We start from the raw sequence: 26,925 nt of genomic DNA on the forward strand, positions 1-26,925 counted from the left end.
TGGCACTTAGCCCGGGTGTTGGCTGGGGACTCAGTGCCGGCCTTCTGGAGCCTGGTTGGGGTTCTGTCTGCGGAGTTGTGGGATCAGTGGCGGGGAAGAATGGTGAATGAGTGAGAGAACGATCAGGGAGAGAACCGATGAGACTAGCGGCAGGTTTTGCAAGATGGAAGTGGGGTCGTAGATAATTGGGAAGGATTTGAGGGGCCCAAGGCCAGTTGCATCGGTGCTCTGCAAAAATCTCTCGGGGCTGAGACTCAAGATTTCTCTCGTTGTCTCCATCTTGCTTTGCGCAGGTTTCTGGGGGCAGATAACAGAGCTTCGTCTTGTTTCTCTCGGTTGATTTCGAATCCTCTGCTCTTCGACCCCCGCAGGGAAACCATGCCGAAACCCCGGAAGAGGCTCAGCGGGGCTGCGGGGCCAGGTGAGCTGCCCCTAGGCTGCAAAAAGGTAGCCCTGTAAAGAAAGTTTCTTTAGGATCTGTATAATACTGTTCACTTTTAGGACACCTGGGTGGCTCAGTCGGTTGAGCGTGGGACTCCTGTTTTCGGCTCAGGTCATGAGCTTAGGGTGGGATGGAGCCCCACTTGGCCCCGTGCTCAGCGGGGAGGGTGCTTCTCTCCTCCCTCTCCCTCTGCTCATACCCAAGCTCTCACGCACTCTTCTTTTCTCTCAAATAAATAAATAAATCTTAAAAAAAAAAAAAAATACTGTTCACTTTCAAATCCCTGCCTGTGGGGAGAATCCTTTGTGGATTGTTTTATCCTTAACGGCCCTCCATCTTCTCCTTTCCTCTTCCCACCAAGCTTATACCCAGAGCTGCTTCTGTTCATTAAGCAGTAGTTGTTTGGTGTAGATACAGGGTAGCTTGTACAAAGGCAAAGAACATACAGTTGTGCTTTCATGGAAAATGCAAACATAAGTGAAAAGGGTCTTAGGAAACCATGGCTAAGGGTACCGGAGCAGGGAGGAACACCTTGAGAAGGAAGTGGAACTTGAGTCCATCCTTAAAAAAATGGGAAAGCTTTCCAAAGGCAAAGAAAGTGTGATGCCATTTTTATATTCATGAGGATGAATGGAAGATGAACAGGAACAAAACTGACGGTAGAGAAAGTGCTTTAGGACTGACTATAGTACATTGCATTATTAACAACACATAATGGTGTTTGCAGTGTGCTTAACTCCAAAGGGACCACCTAAAAACTAGGCTAGGGAGGATCAAACTACTAGACGTCTATGAATGATACTTAATGAGAGCTGATGCAAGACCTGGGGCTTAATTCAGAGGTAGTATGATATGGTCATGAAGTGTGGATTCAGATAGACCAGGGGACAGTTCCTGATTATACAGTTTACTGAAATGTGTAATCTGGACACATTTAGCAGATGAACAGAACATCTCATACATTATGTAGATTAACTGAGTTATTGTTAGGGTAATAAATAGAGTTTATATAGTAAGAATTGAACAACTTAGCTATTGAGTGCCTACTACGTTCCAGGCACTCTTGCTCTAATTCTCTTTGGAAAAAATCATCTTTGCCACGTCTTCGAAGTCCAGAATGAGCTGTCTTATCCAACATCTCTTGGCACCCTCAGGGAGCAGGAGGCAGGCCACAAGCATAGTGAGCAAGCAAAAAAGAACCACGAGTTGGTGATAATAATCTTTACTGAGCATTTATTATAATGTCAACCATTATTTAATCCCATTGTTTGCACTACCTTGTTTAATCTTCAAAATAAGTCTGTGGAGTAGGTGCTCGGTTTCCTTATTGGAGAGAGAGCCTCAGCAGAGGCACTTTCTACTTAGTAGAAACCAGGGACTCTGTCAGTCCTAACCCAAAACTGTGTACACTATTTTTATCCCACTGAATGGATAATCCAGGAGATACCCTGTAAGATGGGCATTCCTGCCCCATTTTTATAGATAAACTGAAGTTCAGCAATTCAGTTGCCACTGCCAGTAACTGACAGAGGCAGGATTTGGATCCAGGTCTGACTCCAAAGTATGTGCTTTCCCCACACAGAGCATTACTTCTCACCAGTTTCTTCTTTTTGCTTCTACTGCAGACAATAAGGGGCCAGCAGGAAAACGTACCAAGACTAAGAACCCAGCAGGGGCATTAGCTGCAATGGGTAACTCCAGCCCTGAGAAGACTTCAGCCTCTAAAAACTGTGGGAAGAATCTAAGCAGTTACTGGCTGATGAAGTCCGAGCCAGAAAGCCGACTAGAGAAAGGTGTCGATGTGAAGGTGAGACTAGGTACCTCTCTAATCCCTTCAAACTATTTTTTTAGGTGAGAAGTGAATATGGGACACCACAGGGTTCCATCACCAACTTCTTAAAAGGGTAGGGTTAGGGAATAGATTATAAAGAATAAAATCAGCAGGACTTACTACCATCAACTATCTCTTTTGTGAATCCTTTATCTAGGGCAAGGGGTGGCAGACTTTTTTCTGTAGGAGGCCAGATAATAAATATTTTGGGTTTTCGGGTCTTATGGTTGCTGTTTCAGCTCTGCTGTTGTTGCAAGAAAGTGGCTATGGGCAAAAGGTAATCGGATGATGTGGCTGTGCTCGAATAAAACTATTTACAAAGTCAGGCCTGGGCACAAAGCTTTAGTTTGCCAACCCCTGATCTGGGCAACGTTTCAATCTTAGGTTGCATTACTCTTGACACTTAACATACTCCTATGTATCTCTCTGCCAACAATTAGTATATATTCATTGAATTAATATAAATCAGCTTTAGTAACAGCCTGGAGAAAATAGAAATATATAATAGTTTAATGAGTGAAATACGAATAACCAATAGGTTATTTTATCATTTAAATCATCTATTCAACTAATCCTTTTAATTAGCAAGGATAACAAGGTAACGCAACGCTTACTCTACCTTTGCCCAATAGAAGTGGTGTTGTGTAACTACTTCCCAGTAAACTACAGACTTCCACTACAGCAAGTAGTACCCTCAACGTAGGGGAAAAACCTTTCTACTTCCATATGCTACCAACTGGCCCCAAGACTGTTTAATGAATGAATTCATTTCCTATTGCCTAGTTCAGCATTGAGGATCTTAAAGCAGAGCCCAAGCAGACAGCATGCTGGGATGGTGTTCGCAACTACCAGGTAAGAGGGTAAGAGTCCCCAGGGTCAAAGAAATGCCTGTCTCCTTTCTAGGACTTATTCAGTAGCAAAATCTCTTGGCCAGCATTGTTTTTTCCAAGATCCCAAACTGTATATTCAACACTATCTTAATTCCTCTGCATACAGTTTACAAATGGCCTGTGTTCTGGCCAGTGTCTGCATACCAGTCTGGGTGTCTCAGCAAAGGAAGGTATTGAATTGAATTGGGAAGAAACTGCAAGAAAGAAAAACTCATCCAATAAAGCAGACTTGATTCCTCTAATTAGTGTTTTCCACTGGGTGAGGAGGATAGTTGTTGTTTATTCTCTCCTGGGATAGGCCCGGAACTTCCTTCGAGCCATGAAGCTGGAGCAAGAAGCCTTCTTCTACCATAGCAACTGCAAAGAGCCAGGCATCGCAGGACTTGTGAAGGTTGGTTGTACAATAAGCGTTAATCCCTCTCCCTTCAAGGAGACTTACTCATATAGATAGAAAGGAACACAGCTTAGATCAGTAACAAAAAAGAAATACTCTCCTTCTCATCCCTGATGTCACAAGAATATGGAAAAACCACCTTGGCCTTTTCCAGTACAGCAAGGACTATAACAAGAGAGGCCTCAGTTCAGTCCCACTGGTACTGACTTCTCTTCATTCTCTGCCTCAGTCTTTCACTCAAAAACAGGCCGGATGATGGCTCTTTCAAACCAGAAGTTATTAGGATAAGATTATTAACTACAGGTGAAAAAACAGTGGTACCAATAATAACCTTTAATACGTGGTTTTAAAACCTACTTTCAAGATTTTTGTCAAAACAGGTTTGATGTTGTCAGATTTTGTCAAAACAGGTATGCTTGCTCTAGACTGTGTTATTATTTCCAGATATAGTGGCTCTAGAGCAAGGCAGAAGAGCTGAGTATGTACAGGGTCAGAAGAGAAAGTTGGACTTGAGTTAAAAATTGGCCATGGAGTTGACTATATGGGCAAATGATTAGAGATTTGGTTTTGGTTTCAGATTGTGAAGGAGGCTTACCCAGACCACACACAGTTTGAGAAAAACAGTCCCTATTATGACCCATCCAGCAAAGAAGACAACCCTAAATGGTCCATGGTAAGAGTACTTATTTTTCCTATTTCATGAGAGGAAAAGGATGGACAAAGAGAGGGAGGAAGAAGGTGTGTGCTGTCTTTAGGTCAAGGTACACAGTCCAGCTTTTACACCCAAAACCTCTTTTGGAGATAAGAACAGAATACTGGCAGCTCTGCCCCTAAGAACCTCCCACAAGAAGCAAATAACACAGTAGACAGAAACTGCCTGAACATTCCTTTCTGTCATATAGGTGGATGTACAGTTTGTTCGGATGATGAAGCGTTACATTACCCTGGCTGAGCTCAAAACCCATCACCAAGCTCACAAAACCACTGGAGGCCCCTTAAAAGATATGGCTCTTTTCACTCGCCAGAGACTCTCAGTTCAACCCCTGACCCCAGGTAAGAGTGGACCCTTTGCTTTATATTATCCACACACCAGGAGCACTCCATGAACTCACATTTACTAGTGATTTAACTTGGGCACAGTATTAAACTTTTCTGAGCCTGTCTCCTCATCTATAACACCCAGGGAGGAACTATGTCTGGAGTTACCCATTACTACGTACCTATTACCCAGCAGTGCTTGGCACACAGTAAAACCCTCCATAAGTAGTTTTTGAATGAATGACTACCTGCCTCAGTAACAATGTGAAGTGCCTGGCACGACTTTTCTATTCAAGAGGAGACACACCTAATGCCTTTCTTTTTTTTTTTTTCCCTTCTTTGGTAGAGGAGTTTTATTTTATTTTGAGCCTGGAGGAAAAGGAGCCAAGTTAGCTGGGACACTGTTGCTGGAATGGGCAAGACATTACTCCAAAAAAGTCAAGCTTTTCTAAGACAAAAGAAAGTGTGTGGTGGCTTGCATGTTATGTTCACCTGGGGTTGTGTATGTAGATGGTTTTCATGTACCTTTTCCAATAAAACATTAATATCAAAGATGGAAAGCTTTTCTTTTAAAATGGCACTGGACTAGACTACTCCCCTGCAGATCTTTCTGCCCCTCTGTAAGATGCAGGCTTACCTCTACCATCTTCCTTTACTGTAGCAAATACCAGAGTACAGGGTTCAGTCTGTTACCACCTACTGAAATAAAATTTCATCTTTCTACACCAGCCCCACACCTGCCCCTGAAGTCGTCTGGGCCCCACAGGGGGGTAAACCATCAGCAGTTTCAGCACAGCTTGCCAGATGAGGGTACAGCTGGCATTCCTTTCTCAGCATGTGCTGGTCTAAAATGGGCGTTCATAAAACATCACTGTTCACCAGGGGGTACAGCCACGGTGAGGGCAGGCTGTGTTGGATCAAGGTGGGAGTCTATCTCCCCTTGGGTGTGAGTGGGACAGTGTAAGACAAGAAATCACAGACCCTGGTGGACCATGGGCACAATGCCTCCAAGCCACAGGGGCTTTCTTTAATCAGAGAGACAACTGAAACAAGTGTTTTTTTTGTTTTTGTTTTTGTTTTTTTTTAAAATACAGCCATTGAAAAGACGACACATTAAGAAACATGTAAACACTGCAGCTGCTTAATTACAAGTTGCACTGCTTGGTTTAGTACCTATGCACTCCCAGGTATGGGAACCTGTGAAGGTGGGGGTGGGGCCTCCCCTTACCTGCACCTGCACACTTGCACAGACAAGGAGTGAATGGGGGCAGAGTGAGGGAAAACAGAAGACCTGGCTTATGCACAGCTCCTGAGAGAATAAAATCAAATTCTACCTTCTAGTTCTCCCAGAAGAAAGGTCTAAGATGTTAGGAAAGTTGGAAAATGAATTTGGGTTGTCAGCTGGGAGGCAGAGGAACTGACAGGTCCTTTCTAGTTAGAATACCAGCTATAATGGGAGGCACACCAGAGCCTAATCTCATGTTGTGGAAAAGGCAAGGAGCACAGAACCTGCCTCCCCCATACACTTGAGCCCCTAACCTTGATAATCCAGGGGCAGCTGGATGGGTAATCCTGATCCCATGGGATTGTCCGTCGCACCTGTACCTGGGGTCTAGCATGGGGGATGGGGAAGGGGAACCACCTTACCTTCCTTGGTTCTGCTGTCCCCAGTCAACCTCAAGTATCATCCCAGTATCCTTTCCTCCAGTCTCAGTCCTAACCCATGAGCCTGCCCAGCCAGAGGCCCATGACTGCACTGATTTCTGAGAAAAAGAAGAGTCCGAATTTTCCACACTAAAAGGTGACACAGGAACCAACCCTTCTGCTTCCCAAATTATGGAGAAGTTAGACCACCAAATACTGTACTTATTGGCCAGTGGGGTCTGCTTGAAGGGAAGGGAGGCCATTAGGTCATTTCCAGATGAGGCAGAAAAGGATGTCAACATCTTTACTCCAGTAGGCCCACACACAGTGCAACAGAGGGAAGTCCCCCTCTCCTTTAGCGTAACAAGAATACCCACGAGAGTTTTTATATATGTTTTTAAACAAAACATCAATGGTCCTAAACTCTGGTCAGTCAACTGGTAAAGGTGAAAACATAATTTGGCAAGCAGAATTATTCTGATGTTGTGTAGCAGGGTCTTCTGCTGAGGCTCTCATCTCTCTTCTGAAACTCAGAGAGTGAGGGGACATGGGCATCAGTAAGAAACTTCCAAGCCCCAATTCCCACAAAGTAAGTAGAGGGAGAGTAAGGAGTGATGAAGATCCATTCGTAGGGAAGCAAAGAGATCAAGGCCCCTTCCCGGGATCTCTTAAATGAAACAGATGCCCTTGTTTAGGCTTGCTGTAGCACACAGCAATACCCTAGAACCATCCAGCTCCAGGGGCTGGGGAGCACAGTCATGGGGTGAAGGCAGACAGCTACCATGCATAGTCACCATGCTTCTTCCTCAGTGGGCCTGGCTTGGCCTCCTGTGTTCAACACTGCTGCCATCCATGCATGACACTGACCCCAGGGTGTTTCTGTGCCCAGAATTTCTCAAGGTGAGGGGACAACAGCCAAAGGCCCTTCCACAAGTTTCTGTTCCAGGACGTTACTGATACGAGTCCATAGAAGACGGAGAAGGGAGGTGTCTCGTTCACAGCAGTGACATAAAGGCCAAAAGGAGTTGGCTTGTGGAAACGTCAAAGCACCACATCCAAGACTCCCAAAGAGGTAGCTTCCTGATCTTGAGTCTCCCCCCTGCCTTTTAGGATAGGGCAGGGATAGTAGAGGGGAGAATAAGATGTAACTACCCCGGGCCCTACTGGCAGCTCAGAATCCCAGGGACATGCTCAGATCCTGTATCAGGAAGCTCAGAGACCCAGGAGTCAAGGATGCCCGCTCTCTGCTCTCCTGTAAAATGCAAGGCACCCCCACATGGAAGGCCTCAACAGAAGGCTCTTGCCCCAGAGAGACTAGCTACCGGGATGCTACCTATTCCTATTCCCACGTCAGCCGCAGAATCTCAAGGAGACTGCCTCCCAACCCAAGCCCCTTAGGTTCTTCAGAAAAAAGAATTAAAGTCAAAACACGATTTGTTTTCAGGTTGCAAGTAACGGGTCAGTTGAGCATCACACTGTCTTCCCCCTACCCCAGCCGCTGGTGTTTGGTAGACGGGGGTGCTGGGTTGGAAGCCCAGCAGCTTCTTGGCCCTGGGGGCCTACTGCCTGCTGTTGTTGTCAGACAGCTGGCTGGGGGTCCGCACCTCACCCAGGGAGGTTGTGCCCTCGAAGCGCTGTGAGGCGATGGCTGCCTGGTGGGACATGCTCTTCCGTACAATGTCACCTTTCCGCCACAACACCACTTCCTGCAGAATTGGGGGAGAGGGGCAACATGCTACCTTGAGAGGGAGGCATGGGGGTGGGGGTTCCCAAAGGCTCCAACTCTCTCCCAGGCATCTTAGTTAAACCTCCTCTGCTTCTCTCTCCAATGACAGCAGTTACCCATACTACCTTAGGGCTCCTTCTGATGGTGTGGGCAGGAAGCATAGAGCAGTCATAGGAAGCAGACTCACGTGTCAACTGGGAACCCTCATTTTTGCTGTGGGACTCCCTCTGGGTGAACCAACAAGTGGCACAGAGACTAGTGAACTCTCTCCCCTGTACTGTTCTGCTTAATCTGTCTGAAATGGAGCCTGATCTTCACAGGAATGATGCCATTCCTAATGTGGCTCTAGGGCCACCAGGGGTCTTGGGGAGGTACCCGGGCCTCACCTGCTGTTTGAAGTAGCGCCGTTCCTCCTCATCTATCAGCACCAGGTTGAGGTAATAGCGCACGGAAAACTTCTTGTTGATGTCCCGCATGGTGGGGGTGAGCTCGTAGCCCGCCAGGAAGAGCCGGATAGGGATGGACTCTCCTGTAAAGGCCAGGCAGGTATCAGAGTGAAGGGCAAAGTGACCCATCCTACCTTACACCAAGTCACACTCCGCCCATGAGATGCCACCTGAGCATGTCATGGAACACTCAAGGGAATGCTTCTGCCTGGTGGGAATTCTCATTCTGTGGCTCAGTGATCTGCTGAAGCAAAAACATGACTGCAGCTCCACTCCAGGTCCCGTTGTGTCTTCTCTAACCACCCCAATACAGAGACCCATGAGTATGAACAGCACAGGACACTACTACTAAGCATCTTTTGATTATATGTATTGTGTCTAGTTGTTGGTTTTTCACAAGGCAACTAACTGTCAAACCCCAGCTAACTCATCATGTCACCCAGCAATCTCGATGCCACCTTCCTCCATCCTAAATAGTGTATGCCCCCCAAAATACATCTCTACTTTGAGATGGATTGGCAGTGGTATAGTCGCAAGAAAAGAGAAAATCCTAATTCTGGTCTTAGTTCTCCATTAACTAGTTGTATGACTTCTGAGTTAGTCTATTGCTTTCTCTGGACCTTAATTTTCTCTTGTGGAAAACTGTGGAATCAGACTATGTGGTATTTTTGATATCTTCCAGCTCTAACACCCTGCCTCTCCTAATTTAAGTGAAATGAAATTAGGGCAGTAATTCTACTGAGAAAGGCCAAACCTATAATGTAGTCTGAAGCTAAATATAAAATGCACCATTAATTATCTGCTGTTTTGTCTTATTTCTCAGAGAAAATGACAAGTGGCTCTACTTGTATAGCTGGTGAAAAAATGGCACCTACAGAGTCAGAAGAGCTCAGTCCTATCCCCCTAAGGACCTGGCATGGTGACACTTAAGAATCTGCTGTCATTGTCCCTACCTTCTCCACGGAACACACATGTGAGAATAAACTGAATAGAACCTTGGCATAACCAAGCACTTCTAAAGGAAAAAGTACATTCTTCCTGATCAGCAGCTGCAGGGCCAGAAGAACATAAAGATTGCTACTCCCAAATAATCACAGATTCCCCAAGTAACAAAGCTTTCAACTCCATTCATTCCAGATTTAATGTCCGCTCTGGGGGTGGATGGGGGAGTATTGTTTTCTGTCCCATTCCCAGTGTGTTCTGTGGCACCTGGTAGTGCTGCCCAAAGTATCTACCCTTGGTGAATCAATTCAGAGAATGAATCATTTTGCCAGAGCTAGAGCTAAGGAACATAAATGATTATTCTGCATTAATCTCTGGCTCCCGAGCAACAAAGAACACCAATAGGAAAAAGTAGTAAAATGTTCAATTTTATCTGCTAAGCCAGTACTTTTCAAGCTTTTGTTGTTGTTATTTAAGAGGCATAACTCTTGAGATGTAATCTCCAGTACAAGCTCAGTATGTAGACGAGGCCAAAGTGGGGCTTTTCTGGGTGAAGGTGGGGAAGGAGCTTGGAGTTCCACATACCCAGCCCTCCTTTTCCTCTTTATTGGGATCCACAGTGAGCAATTAGAGATGAGAAATTATAGGTGAATAGGAAATCTTACTTTAGCAGTATAATCTCTTGAGCCCCTCTAAAACTCTGCAGGGCCTGGGGGAATGGGTGAGGCAGCTGAGGGCTGGGTGCCAGGATGCTCACCTCTTACGGGAGCCCCATCCATGATCTCATACTTGGCTATCGTGTCGTTCTCATGGTACACATTGGGGCCTGTGCCTGTTGTTTCCCGCTTGATGATATCTATCTCCATGTGCTTGATTTTGATTCTCACCAAGAGGAAGTAGATCTTCCCTACAATGACATCTTTCAAGTGGTATCTGGGGAACAGAAAATAAGATGTGAATACGGCAGCCAAACTGCATACTTCCAGGTCTCCTGGGTTTCAGGGGAGGGGACACTGCCAAGCAGGTTGGCTGAAGATGGAGTCACAGTACACACTCACCCATGTTCTTACCACAACTGCCCTTGCAGAATGATTACCCAGTATGTGCTTTATTGGAATCTGTCCCATTTTTCCATAAGCAACTCATGGGATGTTCTTGCATGTTACATCACCCATTCTATGCTTACCCATCTGATCTATCTTCTCAGCACTTTAATTTCTTTTATACCTTTTGTGTTTATGTTGTTTTAGATGTCCTGACGTGTGGGAGGCAAGCCCCACAAATGCAGGAACCAGGACTTGCTCGCTATCTGAGCTCACAAAACGTCTTTTGGGAACTGGGCCTCAATTGCCTGTAGCAAAGAGTTTTGTCTGCTGGACCTGACAGCCCAGGCAGGAACAGTAGAGCAAGACGATGCATTATGCTCCATCAGCACCTTCTCTCTGGGCCCTACTCACATGGCTCGTGCTCTGTGGGCTGTTATGAGTTTGGCCATGCTGTATTACACTTTCTGCCCTTTCCAGCATTTCTCTTTGAGTCAGTCTGAAATACCAGTCGTCTGCGTGTGCACCGCCCTGTAACAGGCATATAGGCAGAAAGGAAAATCTTCAAACCTGAAGCTCAGAATCATGGAATAGGAGTGTTGGCAGGGATTTTAGAATTTAACCTCCTTGGGGCACCTGGGTGGCTCAGTGGCCTAAGCCTCTGCCCTCGGCTCAGGTCATGATCTCAGGGTCCGGGATTGAGCCCCGCATCAGGCTCTCTGCTCAGCGGGGAGCCTGCTTCCCCACCTCTCTCTGCCTGCCTACTTGTGATCTCTCTCTGTCAAATAAATAAATAAATCTTTAAAAAAATAGAATTTGATCTCCTTATATGACATGTGGAGAAAAGGAAGTTCAAAGATAGATACTTGAACAAGGATTTGAGTAGGGGACAGACACAGGGTGTGAACTCAAGTGCCTAATTCCTAGGCTTGTGTTCTCCCCACTATTTCAGGCTGCCTTTCTGCTTACAGTCTAACTGGGAAAACTGTAGATACTCTCAGTAGATAAAGTCTTACAAGGTAGACTTTGTAAGAACACTTACAAAGTCAGAATGGAGGCTGCTCACAGCATTTCAGAAGGAATGCTAAGAGATCATAGATTCTAGGGGTTTTCAAACTTTGGTAAACAGAACATTCCTTTATTCTAAATGAAATCCTATGCGGAAGCATTAATACATGAGAAACTCCTGTGGAGGGCCTAGAACCCTGGACCCCACTCTTCTTTTACTTTATCCCTTCTTACGTGTTTGAAACCCACTAACCTGTCTCCACTTCTCGGAGAAACCCAAGGTACAAACATGGTAGTACCTGCTACCTTACCCCAAGGGCAATCCCTAATGGCAGAATAGCACTACATGATATAGACAGTGTGCTCTTACACAGCAGCCTGCTCTGAGGAAGCAGGACAGGTGTGAACATCCAGTTCCTGAGGTCATGGGATAGACTCTCTACAGTGCCCTTCACATACCACACTTGGTCTTGAACCTTGCTGACTGACAGTTATTTTGAGATCTACAAGGCAGTACTGCCTGCCAGCCACCTCTTTTACTAGGTAGCTGGAGTGCTGGTGGGTAGGCACTATTTGGTGGCTCCTTTCCAGAAAGCCCACAGAGCCCTGAGGCTGAAGAGAAAGGGGAAAGCTGTTCCCTTACATGTCCCTGCCTGGCCCAGATCAACCTCCCTCCCAGCTCGCCCCTCCCTGTCCCACAGGCGAGGCTTTGCCAAGCAGGGTCTCTTCTGGGTCATGAGGGGTTCTAGGCCAGTGACAGAGGGAAATATATGCCTTTCCCTCACCCCCGTTCAAGGAAGCACATATGTTGTTAATTTTTTAAAAAAGCCCTTCCTAACCCGCACTACCTGGATAATAGGGGTCTCTCCAATAAGAACCCTAATTTCTTTTTTTTGCTTTCTGTGAATAGAATACACTTTTACTTTTGCATATCTGATTTTCAAACATTTTCAGGAAGGCATTATACTGAAAAGAAAGATGTTTGTGGTATATTTTTGAAGTGTCGGTAAGTTTTGTGATTTATAAGCACTTAGATATTTTTTTAAAGATATTCAAAATTCATTTATTTGGGAGAGAGAGAGAGAGAGCAGCAGGGAGAGAAGCAGGGGTAGAGAGAGAATGCAGGGCTTGATCCCAGAACCCTGGGATCATGACCCGAGCAGAAGGCAGCTGCTTAACCAACTGAGACACCCCGGTGCTCCACACTTAAGTATCTTCATGTTCAGACAGCAAACAGTATAAAACATACATGGCTTCCCAACTTGCTAGCTAGAATTATTTAAAGACCTTTATAAAAAGGCATCAGGTGGGGGGTTAAGGGGGTAGGAGAAGAATAAATGAAACAAGATGGGACTGGGAGGGAGACAAACCATAGGTGACTCTAAATCTCACAAAACAAACTGAGGGTTGCTGGGGGGAGGGAGGTGTTGGGATAAGGGGGGTAGGGTTATGGACATTGGGGAGGGTTTGTGCTATGGTGAATGCTGTGAAGTGTGTAAACCTGGCAATTCACAGACCTGTACCCCTGGGGATAAAAATATATTATATGTTTATAAAAAATAAAAAAATAAATAAATTTAAAAAAAAAGAAAGAAAGAAAAAGGCATCAGGTATTCTTTGCTATAATTCATTTAAATTCAGAAGGAAGCAGCAAACTACGGCCATTGCGTGGCTTCTTCACATTGATTTCTAGAGATATACTGTATACAGGATATAAATGCTAATGGGAATTGTATTCCGAGATTATTTTCATCAATAGAAGGAAAGAGCTGTATCTACATCCAAAACAAATGACCTTAAAGTTAATTTGGCTTGAACTTAAAAGACAATGTAGGATATTTAACTTAAATGTACCTTCTTAATTTCCATTTAATTTAAGTAAAATGAAGCTTAATTTCCTGGTCCACCTTTCAGCAGCCTGGCACAAATATTCATAGTACCAGGTCAGTGGCCTCCGCTCCAGCACGGCATTACGAGCCAGCCAAGGCCAGGGCACCAACCTCTTGGATTCTCATCAGGTCCCTTCTTAACCTCCCTCAATAGTTCTCCACGACTGTGGGGCCCCTGATACTTACTTGGACTTATTATACTCAAACTCAATGTGCAGGCAGTCCTCGATCCCAACCTCCATCTTGATGGAAGAGTTCAGCTCTGGGTATGTGCTGAGTGTGTGGACTACAATGTCCATCTCTTTGACGACATCATTGAGGCGGCGGCTGATGGTGGCTCGAAGGAAATACCTGTAGGAGATGGATGTGTCTAAAGGAATACTCCCAGTCTCCACAGTGCTGCCTCAATCCATGCACCAAACAGACCCACTGGAGAGAAGCCCTAACAGTGGTTAACCTTTGTGGCTTTGTATTCCTTTGAGAATTTACCTCTGTGGACCCTCTTCTCAGGGAAAAAAAAAAAAAAAAAAAGAACGTACTTAACGCACAAAATTTTGCAATTATTGTACAATGGAATTCAAAGACCTTCCCCCCAGATGGCTTTTTGAGCCCATCCTCTGGGCACAGAGCACTGTCCTAAATAAAATTGATTTCTCTGCTCTATACTCCCACAGCAGGTTATCCTAATGCCTTTCAAGCCCCTCACCACTGCCTACCATGTATTTGTGTATGGGTTTTTCCTCAACTAACTCCTGGGTCTTCAGGCACAGGGATCTGTCTTAAACTCTTATATTTGCATGTCTCTATTTAACAATATTCAATAAATTCAGCAATTTCCAAGTCCTTCAAGTTAAATGGGAGTGATAGGGAATGGAGAAAGTAAGTCAGCTCTTCATTCAGCAAACATTTACTGCTAGGCATAGGATGAATAAGATACAGTCTCATGGGAAGCTCACAGTCCACTGGGGAAGGTGGGCCAATAAACAGAAAAATTAGAACACACAGCAAGTGCTAATTCAGGTAGAGGAATCAAGTCTATGGGGAGAGGAAAAAGGGCACTCAGGCAGAGCAGACCTTGTAAGTAAAGCAGCAGAGATGGGAGAGGTCCCAGTTTAAACAAAGGAAGTCTCTGGCTAAATCTTGGATCCTTGGGGAGATGTTGCTGTGGTAGAGGACAAGTGGTGAAGAACACAGAGACACAAACTGAAGGGCTTAGCATGTCAAGCCTGACCATCTGGTCAGCTGCTCAATCATGGCGGATCCCTAGCATCCCTGTCCCCTTGACCTACTCTATGCTCATACCCAGTGAATGGAGAAAAACAACCCCTTAATGATATTTTCTTCTAACCAAAACTTAGATGATCTGCATCACCTGTCAACTGTGCCTGGAGAAAGCTGCCAACCAGATCAATGACACACTTAGGCTCCTCTCCTCTGTGTGGACCTGACCCATGCTCAGCAACCCTTTTATACACCTCAGTAACTTCTGCCACATTCTCCAAGACACATATTTGTTCCTAACCCTTCTCTAACTGCTCAGGCTCTCCAGTCTCCTCTCCCCCTGATCTGTGGAAGACACAGCTTTAACTCTACTGAGAAGAGGAAAGCCTTCCAATTTAAGATTGATAATTCTCTCACTTCTCTGCTTTACGCTGTCTCTTACTTCCGTCCTAAACACATGTCTGTATCTTTGCCCAAACCCAAACTTTCCTCCTTCCAACAGCACCTCCGTGTCTCAAGACCCCTCCCCTTCTCCATCTGGCAGAAAGACTTTTGATCTGTGTGTATATTACAACCACCCTGGGGAGGAGGGGCTTCCAAAATCCAGATGCCTAGGCAGAGCTGACATTTAACTGTCCTGCAGAGGCACAGAGGCATCAACATTTTTTGAAGCCTCCCAAGTGATTCTAATATGGGAGCTTTGGTAGAGAACTACTACCTGGCATTGCGATCCCTCAAGTTTTCCAATTTTCTCAATCTATTGAATCTCTCCAGTAAAGACTTCCTCTTTTGAGTTTATAGAAAGGCCCAAACTCCTCAATCCCCAAAACAATCTCCAGGCTTTGTGCTCCTGCCCATTCGTCAGGACAGCGGTCACAGACGGGTCCTGTTCTAACTACTGCAGCTTCTTCCCTATTGCCAAACCCAGTGGCCTTACTTTTCAGCCTCAGTTTTGACGCTGGAGAGTAAAATGTTTCCTCCTCTTCTTTGAAATGCTCTTCCTGTGGTTCCACAGGAGGGCTTTACCTGCTTCACCTCCCGCCCTCCCCCACCCCCACCTTCCTATCCCTCTTAACAGGTCCTGCCTGGGCTCTTTTCTTCCTCAACTCACCCCCTTGAAAAATATACCAGTTTTTAGCACTGAGCAGAGGACTCCCAACAGTGTATTTCTCTGTCCTGAGTGCCAGGCTTGCATTTCTAATTATCTAGTGAACTTTCATACCTCTGTATTTTGCCAGTGCCTTAGACTTTAAATTTGGATGAACCATGTTCACCAAAAGTCATCCCTTCCTCCTAATAGCCATCTACCTGCACCTACATTCACTGGTCATTTCTGTGGCTGTCCATTAAATTCTTCATTTACTGCCCGCTCCAGCTGTGTCCACTAAGGTAAGATGCTCAGAACCTTGTACTGGCCTTCCAACAATTTTGTCTCTGCACTCTACCCCTTCATCAAATAGCACATGTTGACTTTATATTAACCATCCAAAGAACCACTCCCCCACCTAAAAACAAAGAAAAAGGTGTCTAGAGTGATCTTTTCATTCCCACCCCCCTGCCCAAGTAATAATATACAAGCCCTTCATCTGGAATCACATCTATAAGCTGCCCTTAACTAATTTTCCCTTCTTGACCTGCTCACTTTCTCAGCATGAATCCTAATGTCTTCATCTACTTGGACAGCAACACCTTTTTCTCTTTTATTTATTTATTGTGTGGTAAAATACAAAAGGAGTTCAGAGTATACCACCCCAAAATATGCCACCCTGGCATGACAATTTTATTAAGCTTATATTATAAAGCAACAGGCAAGAAGCAGACACAGAAAAGAAAACTCTCTGCCCTCCCCACTCTCTACCAGGAAGAGCAGGACCTTCTTAATCACCAGAGACAACTGTTACCAGCCCAGAGACTGCACTAGAGAAATCCACAAAACAAATCTTGCTTAAAGGATTCTTACCTTCCATTTGTTTCTCCCATATATTTACCTTCCCAAAACTTGCTGTCCCTAGAAGCTCAAAGTCCCTTCCCTTTGTCCTGTTGCTTCTCTGCAAAATTATCATTCTTCTGTTAAGATGCCTGTGTAAACTCCTAGTCCTAACCACCCCTTTCTATTACCAATCCCTGAGTTCCATGCATATGCACAACATACATGTGAATCAACCAGTCTGCCTTTCTCTTGCTAGCATGTCTTCTGTCAGTCTGATTTGCAGGGCTTCAGTCTACAAACCTAAGATGGATAGAGGAAAAAAGGGGTTTTCTCCTCCCTACAGCACATTAAAATTTAACATTTTAACTACTTTTAAGTATACAGTTCAGTGGCATTAGATACATTCACACTGTTGTGAAATCACATAGCAGTTGTCTTTTTTTTTTTTTTAAAGATTTTATTTATTTATTTGACAGACAGAGATCACAAGTAGGCAGAGAGGCAGGCAGAGAGAGGAGGAAGCAGGCTTCCCGCTGAGCAGAGAGCCCGATGCGGGGCTCGATCCCAGGACCCTGAGATCATGACCTGAGCTGAAGGCAGAGGATTTAACCACTGAGCCTTTAACCCAGGCGCCCCAAGCAGTTGTCTTTTTATGACTGGCTAATTTCACTTGGCATAACGCTTTCAGTGTTCATCCATGTTGTAGCATATCACAGGATTTCCTTCCCTTTTTAAGGCTGAATAATATCCCACTTATGTATGTATATACCACATTTGTTTATCCTTTCATCTGCTGATGGAACTCAGATTGGTCTACCTTTTGGCTGTTGTGAATAAGCAGCTATGAGTGTGAGTGTATATGTCTGTGTTTGATTCCTTGCTTTCACGTCTTTTGGGTTTGTACCCAAAAGCGGAATTCCTGGATCATATGGTAATTCTATTTTTATTATTCCAGGGAACCACTGCACTCTTTTCAACACCTTTCTCTCTGTCTTAAAAACATTTAAGAGCAATCCACTGTAAAAAATAAAATTAAATAGGGGCATCTGGGTGGCTCAGTTGTTTAAGCGGCTGCCTTTGGATCCAGTCATGCTCCCAGGGTCCTGGGTCAGGCCCCATGCCAGGCTCCCTCCTCAGCAGGGCGTATGCTTCTACCTCTCCCTCTGACTCCCACTCTGCCTCCTCATGCCTCTCTCTGTCAAATAAATAAATAAAATCTTCAAAAAAATTAAATAAAATAACAATAAATCCCACAGCCAAGCTTTGGTGACAACTAGATAATCCTCATGGCTGTGAAGCTTTTTCTGAATGCTATGTCTCTAGTTTGAGTGATGTTAGTGATTAGACCTCTTTGCACAGACTGAAAAAAGAGAGCCTACAATCACGCTTCTGATGGAAGAGGAGAGACCAGGGAGCGAAGAGAAGGGGAGGGAAGGAGAGGGAAGGGGAGGGAAGGGGAGGAAATGTCTTCCTGTAGTTCGCACTACCGGGCCTTAAGGTGATGAAGACGTGCTGATCTTATAAGATAGCATCAAGATCTCGAACCAGGTGTCTAAAGTAACAGAGGAAGTCTGCTTTATCTCAGTGACATCACCTAATCTCAGGTTACATCCAAGAGTCTAGAACCTCTCTGGGTTTTTTTTTTTTTTTAACCTCAGCAGCCCCTGGAATCAGTCTCCATCCTCAGAACCTGGAACACTAAAAACAGTCCTATGTACTTAAACTGCGTTTATTAATTTTTTAAAAGTTCATCACACTGTTATGTTTTACGCTCCCATCACCCCGAACGATGGAGGACCGATCTAGAATCCAAATCTATTCTACTTTTCAAGCTAGAAAGCTGAGTGACAGAACTCAGGATCACATTGCTGTTGTGTGGCAAAGCTGGACTGAGGATCTGTATGTCCTGGTGTGCAGCCCAGGGTATGCTGGGGACAGCATGTATCACGGTATGAAAGCTAACTGTTGACTCTTCAGGACTTTTAAAAACTGGTTGTTAAACATAGTGATTATTTAAAATTAAATTATAAAAATTTATAATTAAGATTATATGAAAAACAAAAGTAATACTTACTACAAACTCACTGCTTCCTAATAATTTTGCTACCTTTCACAATTCTCTCTGCTCTTGGGAGAATTTACATCTAGCTGTGTCAAGGTGGCTACTGAACATCTCTCCCCAACTCTGTAATTAGGGACATTTGGCTGGGAGCTTGAAATTGGCCATGGTGGCAATATTTACACTACAGAGACAAATGCTACAAACCAGGGCTTTTCCTCCCAGAGAGCCCATTGTTAACCATTTACCAGCACACCACGGCTCAGTTCTCTTTCTTCTTGAGACCCACATTAAAAAGCCTCAGAAACATGGACAGCTTCAGGGGAAGGTGGGGAAAAAGCAGGCACAACTTACCGTAGCTTTACATTCTGGCCTGTATAGGACTCATACGGCTTCTCCACGTGGGTGAATTCAAAGTCGAAGGCCTGTGATTGGCTAATTTCTCCGGGCCGGGCCAAATCCTTCACCAGGGACACAAACTCATGGTGGTTCCCACGGTCGTAGTAGAGCTCTGGGGAGAAAGCATCAACCTCTACTATCAGACCCCAACCTACACGAGGCTTAGCAAGGAGGCTCCAGGATACAGGATCCCCTCTTCTGAGAGACATCCCCCCCAAAACAAACTCCCCCTAGCCCTTATTTTTGACTCCCTTTATTTTCCTAATTACGCTTCTCACTGCATTCTCCATATACTGATCTCTTTTCCTCCCCACTTTCTAAACACTCCAGTTTTACACAGAGAAATCCAGTGGCACAGTAAAAACCCAATATAACCCTGCTTCAGCCTATCAGGGCAGTACCTTAGTGAGAGCTGTATCAGGGGAACTGCTACCAAAAATACTACATTGCTTTAAAAACATTTCTAAAAATATTTCTAACTTCTGAATGCATGTTCATAGTTCTTTAATCATATCATCCTTATAATAACCTGAAGTAGCTAGGACAAGCCTTGTCACCCATTTAACAGAAAGAAACTGAGGCATACCATGGTCAAATGATTGGCTTAGAGTCTCATTGCTGGCTGCAGGGCTCAGATTAGAGCAGATTTACTGCTAGAATGAATCTATTTCTATGACCTGGTGCAAAGGGAGTAATAACATTACACTTTGTAAGGTTCTGTAAGAATTAGAGGAAGTAATGCACGTAAATGACTCAGAATAGTACCCAATTGATAGCAAATACTCAAAACATATTAGCTGCTAGCTGTTACGATCCTTCAAAGAGGAATCTACATGATGCAGAAATTTTAGTGTTAACTAAATAAGGGGGGGATCCTCAACTTCAGTGAGCACCAGAATCAATTGGAGGGTTTGTTAAAACCAGATTACTCAGTCCTGCTGTATGGGGTGAGGCCTGAGACTCTGTATTTCTAATAAGCTCCCAGGGGATGCTGGTCCTGCTGGCCCAGGGACCACACTTTGAGAAGCACTGCTCTAAATTCATCCTCCTCTGGAAATAGTTCTGGCATTCGAATCTCAATTATAAATTCATGCCATCAATTTATCCTCTATTATTTTATGCCTATTTGTACTCTGCTATTTAAGTGTTAACTCTTCTATATGCATGGTCTTTAGAGTTAAGGCCTAGTTCCTGGCACCCCCTCAGTACCTAGCCGTGCAGAGAAAACACTCAGTACTGACTGTGAGTATACAAGGCCACATAACAGTCAAGGTACCACCTCTCGGGCATTTCTGGGCTCCAGTCCTATGCGAGGCTACAACCTTCTACAGGTTAGATCAGAACTAGATCCAGTAGGGTGCGCTCAGTAGTACTGCTGTCGGCTGCTTGGGGACAAAGAAACAGGTCCACAGAGAGGAGTGTCAGAGACAACGGCCTACTAGGCCAGTTCCCATATCTCCAGAGTACAGCAGACAATCTCTCTCAGGGACAAATTGAGCATCAGGGCAGTGGGACAGAGCTCAGGTAGCACAAGATCTGAACCCTGATTAGGACTGCATCTTCAGGCCCAAGAAATGAAGTGTCCAGTCCTGCCCCAGGGGAGAACCATGCCCAGAAAGAGAAAATGGTTTCAGATAGTGCTTTCAGTCTGAGTGCAAAATCAACCCCTTGCTGCCCTAGCAGCTGGTCCTGACAAGCCTATTCCATAGGGAGCCTTTTTTTTTTTTTAATCCCTGACAGGGAAGCATTATAAAGCAGAGTGGGCTCTGTGCTAAGATTCTTCCAAGTCAGGAAGGTGGCATTAGAGTGGTTTAATCCCAAACTAGTGCTGCCACTTAAGTATGAACTTACACTATATTCTCTAATTACAGTTTATTGCTGATTTCCTATATAGTTACACTTTGATCCACTTTATATTGCAAACAACCACCTTCTCTTCAAATACTTAATGGAATCAGTGGCAGGCAACATTCTGGGTAGTGAGTAATAATCTACAAAGTCACTAAATGGGAGATCACGCTTACAACCTATAGAGGGAAAGGACAGGAAATGGTGAACAATCCATTGCTTCTATTTTGAAATCCAAAAACTGTGGCCCCCAGTAAATGTAATGAAGTGCAGTGATCAGGTAGGAACGGAACTACTGCAACAAGGGCTCTCTCACTTACTCTCACTGGTCCATTGCTACCAAAGTCCTTGTTGATGGTCCTGACACCTGTGTGGGAAGTGACCCCTTAACTGGTAGACCTGGTATCTTAGCTCCCAAGCACTGGATTCTGGCCATAGTTTCAGGGGACAGAAGCAGGTAGAGCAGAGCCCCAGTGTCCATTAACTTTAAATGAGAAATCCAGAGTTGAGAATAAGAGGGAAAGAGAAGGTTGGAAAAATATACAACTGTGATCACACATACCAAAGGCAATAAGAGAAACAAAACCGAGAAGGACCCAAGAGCGCTCAGAGAACAGATGGCCAGCATCTGAGAAACCTAGCAACGTTATGCCTGACCTAGCAGGGGCACCTGGCTGTGGCCACCTTTGGTAGGAGAGGTCCTTCCCTGCATAGTGTCACGTTCTCCCTAGTTCTTTTCCTCCTGGACACATGTTAATATCAGGTCCTGCACTAAATGTCACATAAGAGTGGCAGTGTGTAGTCTGAGTAGAGCTGGACTGGGCTTTTTAATTTATAATTTATAAGCCATTTCCAGTGCTCTTGCAAGCATTGTGGTGGATAGGGGCAGAAATAACAGCCATACTTTGCTATTTGCCAGAAAGTTTGGTTTCCTCTCATATAAATTAGAACAGAAACTACAAGGCTGTTTTAGCAAGAGGTTGGGCCATCAAGAGGTTATAAATTGCCTGTATTTTATCCCAAAGATGCAGTGACAAGTTATCCTGGTTCTCCCCAACGTCCAAAGCCCTCAGCAACCAGGCATCTCAAGTTAGAAGTAGGAACTGACCATGTTTTTTATTAAGGTAACTTCCCTGTCTTGAGCCTCTTTCTTGATCCGACAGGAAGAAGTGACTTTTGTAGTCAGGATGTTTTCATGATGAAACTTGCGACCAACGGCTGAGGGATGAATTTGCCACTTTGTAAGGAAATTGAGCCAGCTCTGCATCACAGGGTCATCATTTGAGGCAGACTGAAACCTGCTACTGGGCCGGGACCATGTCTGATCCAAGCTTTATGCCGGTCTTAGAAGATACATTAAGTGAGCGAGGCCAAAAAGACCTCCAAAGAGCCCCGTTCTGATTTTCCCAGCCACTATCTGCTAACTGGCAACCCAATCAAGATCATGCTGGCCACATCCACTCCAATCTCCTGCACCCTAGTATACTTGCTAGAGCAGTAATGCCTCTGTGCTGCCCATCCCCAGCAAGACACAGCTCAGCTCAAGCCCTGCAACAACTCACTAACAGGCCAGAATCAATTAATTTAATTTCGATGTGTCTTTTACATAGCTTTTCATGGGTTAAAGAAATAAAATACAGAAAGCCTCTGGAATTTTTAGAAGTACAGGCTTGTAGCGCCTGGGTGGCTTAGTCGGTTAAGCATCTGCCTTCAGTTCAAGTCATGATCCCAGGGTCCTGGGGTTGAGCCCTACATCAGGCTCCCTGATCAGTGGGGCGTCTGCTTCTTCCTCTCCCCCCAGATTGTGTGCTCTCTCTCTCTCAAATAAATAAATAAAATCTTTAGAAGTACAGGCTTGGCTGGTACTGATGGGTTCAGATCCACACAATGGCATTACTTTTTTTTTTTTTAAGATTTTATTTATGCATTTGAGAGAGAAAGTGAGCACCAGCAGGGGTGGTGGGGGGGAGGAGCAAAGGGAGAGGAAGAAGCAGACTCCCAGCTGGGCAGGAAGCCCTGGACATGGGGCCAGATCCCAGGACTCCAAGATAATGACATGAGGGAAAGGCAGATGCTTAACTGACTGAGCCATCAAGGCGCCCCCAGTGGCATTACTTTAAAAAAAAATTTCTTTAAAAAAAATCCAGGGGCGCCTGGGTGGCTCAGTGGGTTAAAGCCTCTGCCTTTGGCTCAGGTCATGATCTCAGGGTCTTGGGATCAAGCCCCGCATCGGGCTCTCTGCTCAGTGGGGAGCCTGCTTCCTCCTCTCTCTCTGCCTGCTTCTCTGCCTACTTGTGATCTCTGTCTGTAAAATGAATAAATAAAATCTTTAAAAAAAAATCCAGATATTATCTATTTGGTTTTGGAGGACAGGGGTATTCATATCTGCCCTCTTTTGTAACTCTGACCTTCTAGTTACCTTTGGTTTATTTAATCCCATTACTCTCTAAGATGGCCCAGCTCTGCCTTCTATCATGCATTACAGTTCCCCAAATGAGTGCAGCTGAAAAATGGTCTCTTCTAACAATTAAAAAATTCCCCCCCATGCTTCTTATATACCACATTGCATTTTTCTAAAATGTGGGCCATCCCATGCTAGAGTGACATGGGAGAAGCTCTCCCCACACATTTGTTAGCTTTGTTACAACAGACCAAGCCATTGGAAAAAGCACACTAGATGAAGGAAGAAACCCAAGGTGGCTCACAAATTTACTAAGGGGAAGAGAAAACATAGACAATACAGGTGAATAGATAAGACCTTCCTATACTCAGAAGCAACATTCAAACTGCAGCATCCAAGTAGTTGGTGTAGAACTGAGTGAATCATGGTCCGACGACTCTTATTTTCTTATATACAGGGAGAAATCAGCCTCAGGTTGGTCTAAGAAAGTGTGATCAAAGCAATGTGCAACAGCAAATGAACTGACATCAGCTTTAATGTTTCTGTGCCCTAGTTCCCTTAGGGAAGAGGCTGCATGGGTGCCTGCTGGTAGGTGAGTCATCTTAGTTCTCAGTGGCCTTGAGTAATGGCCACACCTAGCTTACCAGTGCCTCTACCACAAGCGCCAGAGGAAGCCCTCCCTCGTCACAGCAAGCCACAAAGCAAACCTACACTCCCCCTTTCCTTCACTCAAGTAACTTTGGTTTATCTAGGAGGAGTTGAGAAAAAAATTGAGAACAGCTTCTGTAAATTCCTAGATCTGACCAGGTATCCAGTTAGCAAATATTTATCAAGCACCTACGTTGTGTTAGCCACTAAGACTACAGATAAGTCACCACACTGATGATGGACTGAAGGCAGTCCCTGGTTTTCTGGGACTCAGAATTTAGTGAGGAAGGCCGACCAGAAAGAAAGAAAAAAAAGTCACAAGTTTGTCATATCCTGTTTGAAAAGAGGTATTAATGAGACCTGTGGAAGAAGAGTGGAAGGAGGGCTTCAGTCAGCCTGGGGAAACTTGGGGAGGCTGTCATGTTTGCTTCCCCAAACATGTTTGCTGGGAACTTTAAGAATGGGTAAAAGCCTGAGTGGAAGGGAAGACCTTGTAGAAAGATGTTCACACACAAAGGGAAGATGCCTAAGATTCTAGAAAGAACATATTTTGATGAAACTATAAGAGGTGAGGGTTACAGGGTAAGGGAGAGATGAGGCTGGGGAGAAAAGCAGGGCTGCTCAGGAAGGAGCCAGGTACAATTTTGCCCTGTAACCAATAAGAAATTGAGCAGAATTTTAAGGAGAGGACTGACAATGTCAGAACCGTTTTTTAGAAAGTTACTCTTACAGAAGGAGAACTGAAAGATGAGGAGAGCAAAGGCAGGAAGACCAGTTAGGAGGTAGCCATAAAAAAGAGATAATAAAGGCAGCAGTATTGGCAAGAAGAGGAAGCACAGACTGAAGATGTATTCGAGAGCTGTTGAGAGAGCAGACTGGGAGTGTGGGAGGAGGAATTAGTCTAAGATGACTTCCAGATCTTTGAGGCTGAGTGTGACATAGGCCACAATGGAGCACACAGGACAAGAAGCAGGGCTGGACCTGGAGCAGAGAAAGAGGTTTCTGTTTTGGATGTGTTTCTGAGGGATCTGTGGGGTATTCGGGTGGAGAGGTGCCTAGGAGGCAGTTGGAGACACAGGCATGGAACTCAGTAGAGAGTTCAGGTCAGGACAAAGAAAGAGGTTGGGAGTCATCAGAATATAAAAAGACACAGAAGTTATGGGTGCAGATGAGACTGCCAGAGCAAGTTACAGAGAAAAGACAAGAAACAAAAGTTATGCGTGTTCCTGCCTACCTCTAAAACCAAGATTGGAATAGGAGCTTTTCTGAGAAGGGTCCAGAGAGGTCCAATGCAACAAGAAGCTAAACAGTTGTCTCTGCAAGGACTCTGTGTAGAGTCCCTTTCACAGGTTTCCACTTGGGCTAACATGCCATTTGGGAGACAATGGAAGGCAATGAGAGGAGGCAGAAAAGTAGACCAAAGGGAAGGCTAACCAGTCCAAACATTCCCCATGGACTGCCTGCACAGGAATCGGGGTGACTACACAGTGACATGTTTTAAACGTCTAGTGCCTGGAAACCTCGATGGGTCAAGCTTAATATGGAAAGAGAAAATGACAATAATCATCTTAACTTCCTTTTACTGAGTACCTATTATGTGTGCTAAGACCTGCACATCACATATATTATCTCTAGTCCTCACAAGACCCTAGCAAAGACTGTTCTATTATAAACGGAGCCCTATCTAATTTAAGTCACCCTGTCTGCATGACCCTCAATCATGTACCAGGCTGTCTTTCTAATGAATACACAAGTGGGACAAATATACTTTCATCAGGAGGAAAAAGAGATTAATCATAAGGATAAGAAGGTTAATTACATAAAGAACTTGATTTTCAAGCTGCGGAACTGTTCCACAGAAGGAAGGAAGGTGGGAAGGAAAAAAGAAACCAAATCCAAGAGACTATAGTTTATAAGAACATTTTTAAGTTAAAATGGAATTCAGTGAGGAAGGTGGACAGAGACTAATGATATCAACTTTCTTATTCTCATATAGCAAGACCTATACTGTACATCATCACTCGCAGAGCAAGACCTAGGAGCCTGACCAAAGCTCCACCCACTTCATTCACAGTCAAGGAATGCAACGAAGGAGAAAACCACACAACCACAACCTCGGCAAAGCTATTCGCTAGCCTCGCTCTGGTGCCCTGAGATCAGTAGACTGTTGACACGGATAGATCATACTCTGCATGAAGCATTATGCCTTGACAGCTCAACATTCTTCTCACAAGATTTTGTCATCCCTGCGTTACAGGTGAGAAAGCTGAGGCTCAGAGAGGCACACAGCTTGCTCAAAGTCCCAGGGTCAACAATAGCCCACGGTGCTCAGAGGCTCAGGAAGAGTTATCAATGGAAGCTAAAAGGTTGGGAGAAAACCCAGCAGGGAAGATGATTCAAGGAGTTAGACAAGAAACCGGGCAGTGCGGGTACAGCAAGCAGCTCCCTCAGCTTCCCTTTCACTTACACTAGAGGGAGGCTTTGACTCCGTTCTCCCAAACAGCTCATTTCACAATGCTGGGTAGGGGACATTCTGGTTATCTCTCACGTACTGATGTGGTATCACCACCCCCTGGAGTGATGGTATAAGAAGGGGACTAAATGTGTCTGTTTACATTCATATTACAGAGCCAAAGAATCCATGCAATAACTTTAAAACTACTACTTGAAAATGGCTTTGCTAAGCAGGCAAGCACTTCTCGACTATCTCATACCTCTTGCTTAGTGCAAAATGCTTTGGATTCATCCCGTCTACCAGTAGTCCTTTACTACGGGTGATTTTACTCTCCAGGGATATAAGGAAATATCCCAAGACATCTTTGGGGGTGCTATTTGGGGGTGTTTCTGGTACATGGTGGGTCCAGCTCAGGTTAATATCCTGCTAAATATCCTGAGGCAACAAAGAATTATTAAGGCCCAAAATGTAAACAGTACTGCTGGTAAGAAACCCTATGCAAGCTACAGGCAGGACAGTAGAGGGTATGAAACTCACTCTTTAGCCCTTTTCTGATACATAAAAGGCCACTCAAATTCTGGATTTAAAATAGCAAAAAAGTTTCCTATATGATCAGCCAGTCTTTGACCTAATTTTATTTTCTCAAATATCAGAAGCAAATACTTCAGCCA

General features: G+C 44.7%; 2 protein-coding genes across 4 annotated transcripts in view; one reads left to right on the plus strand and one right to left on the minus strand.

Annotated features, from left to right (window-relative positions):
* Positions 1–10: 10 nt before the first annotated feature.
* Positions 11–10,022, plus strand: LOC111153729 (thymocyte nuclear protein 1). 3 transcript variants are annotated; one of them, XM_022512910.1, is made up of 8 exons: positions 11–102; positions 294–421; positions 2,068–2,249; positions 3,057–3,125; positions 3,462–3,554; positions 4,135–4,230; positions 4,460–4,610; positions 9,235–10,022. In XM_022512910.1, exons 2-8 carry the CDS (start codon positions 379–381, stop codon positions 9,339–9,341), a joined length of 741 nt encoding a protein of 246 aa, XP_022368618.1. In that variant the 5' UTR covers positions 11–102; positions 294–378; the 3' UTR covers positions 9,342–10,022. The 3 variants fall into 3 exon arrangements, with proteins under 3 accessions (XP_022368618.1, XP_022368620.1, XP_022368619.1); XM_022512912.1 differs by lacking the exon at positions 9,235–10,022 and adding an exon at positions 4,942–5,413 and having other exon boundaries at positions 11–421; XM_022512911.1 differs by lacking the exon at positions 9,235–10,022 and having other exon boundaries at positions 11–421; positions 4,460–4,920.
* The window catches only part of LOC111153727 (VPS26, retromer complex component B), a 23,295-nt gene continuing 1,785 nt past the window's right edge, over positions 5,416–26,925 (minus strand). Inside the window, exons 2-6 of the mRNA XM_022512909.1 lie at positions 18,858–19,014; positions 13,480–13,644; positions 10,111–10,286; positions 8,352–8,494; positions 5,416–7,945 (exon numbers count right to left, since the gene is read on the minus strand). Of these exons, the coding sequence (XP_022368617.1) occupies positions 7,799–7,945; positions 8,352–8,494; positions 10,111–10,286; positions 13,480–13,644; positions 18,858–19,014 (788 nt within the window). The 3' untranslated portion in view covers positions 5,416–7,798. The remainder of the gene's footprint in view (positions 7,946–8,351; positions 8,495–10,110; positions 10,287–13,479; positions 13,645–18,857; positions 19,015–26,925) is intronic.

The sequence above is a fragment of the Enhydra lutris genome, unplaced genomic scaffold (genome assembly GCF_002288905.1).
Source record: "Enhydra lutris kenyoni isolate GAN:26980312 unplaced genomic scaffold, ASM228890v2 scaffoldscaffold34, whole genome shotgun sequence".
Classification (NCBI taxonomy): Eukaryota; Metazoa; Chordata; class Mammalia; order Carnivora; family Mustelidae; genus Enhydra; species Enhydra lutris.

Bases quoted from the DNA above. Each gene is read 5' to 3' on its own strand.
- LOC111153729 (XM_022512910.1), top strand. From the start codon at position 379: ATGCCGAAACCCCGGAAGAGGCTCAGCGGGGCTGCGGGGCCAG. The intron at 422-2,067 runs GTGAGCTGCCCC...CTTCTACTGCAG, and splicing joins CAGCGGGGCTGCGGGGCCAG to ACAATAAGGGGCCAGCAGGA. The intron at 2,250-3,056 runs GTGAGACTAGGT...CCTATTGCCTAG, and splicing joins AGAAAGGTGTCGATGTGAAG to TTCAGCATTGAGGATCTTAA.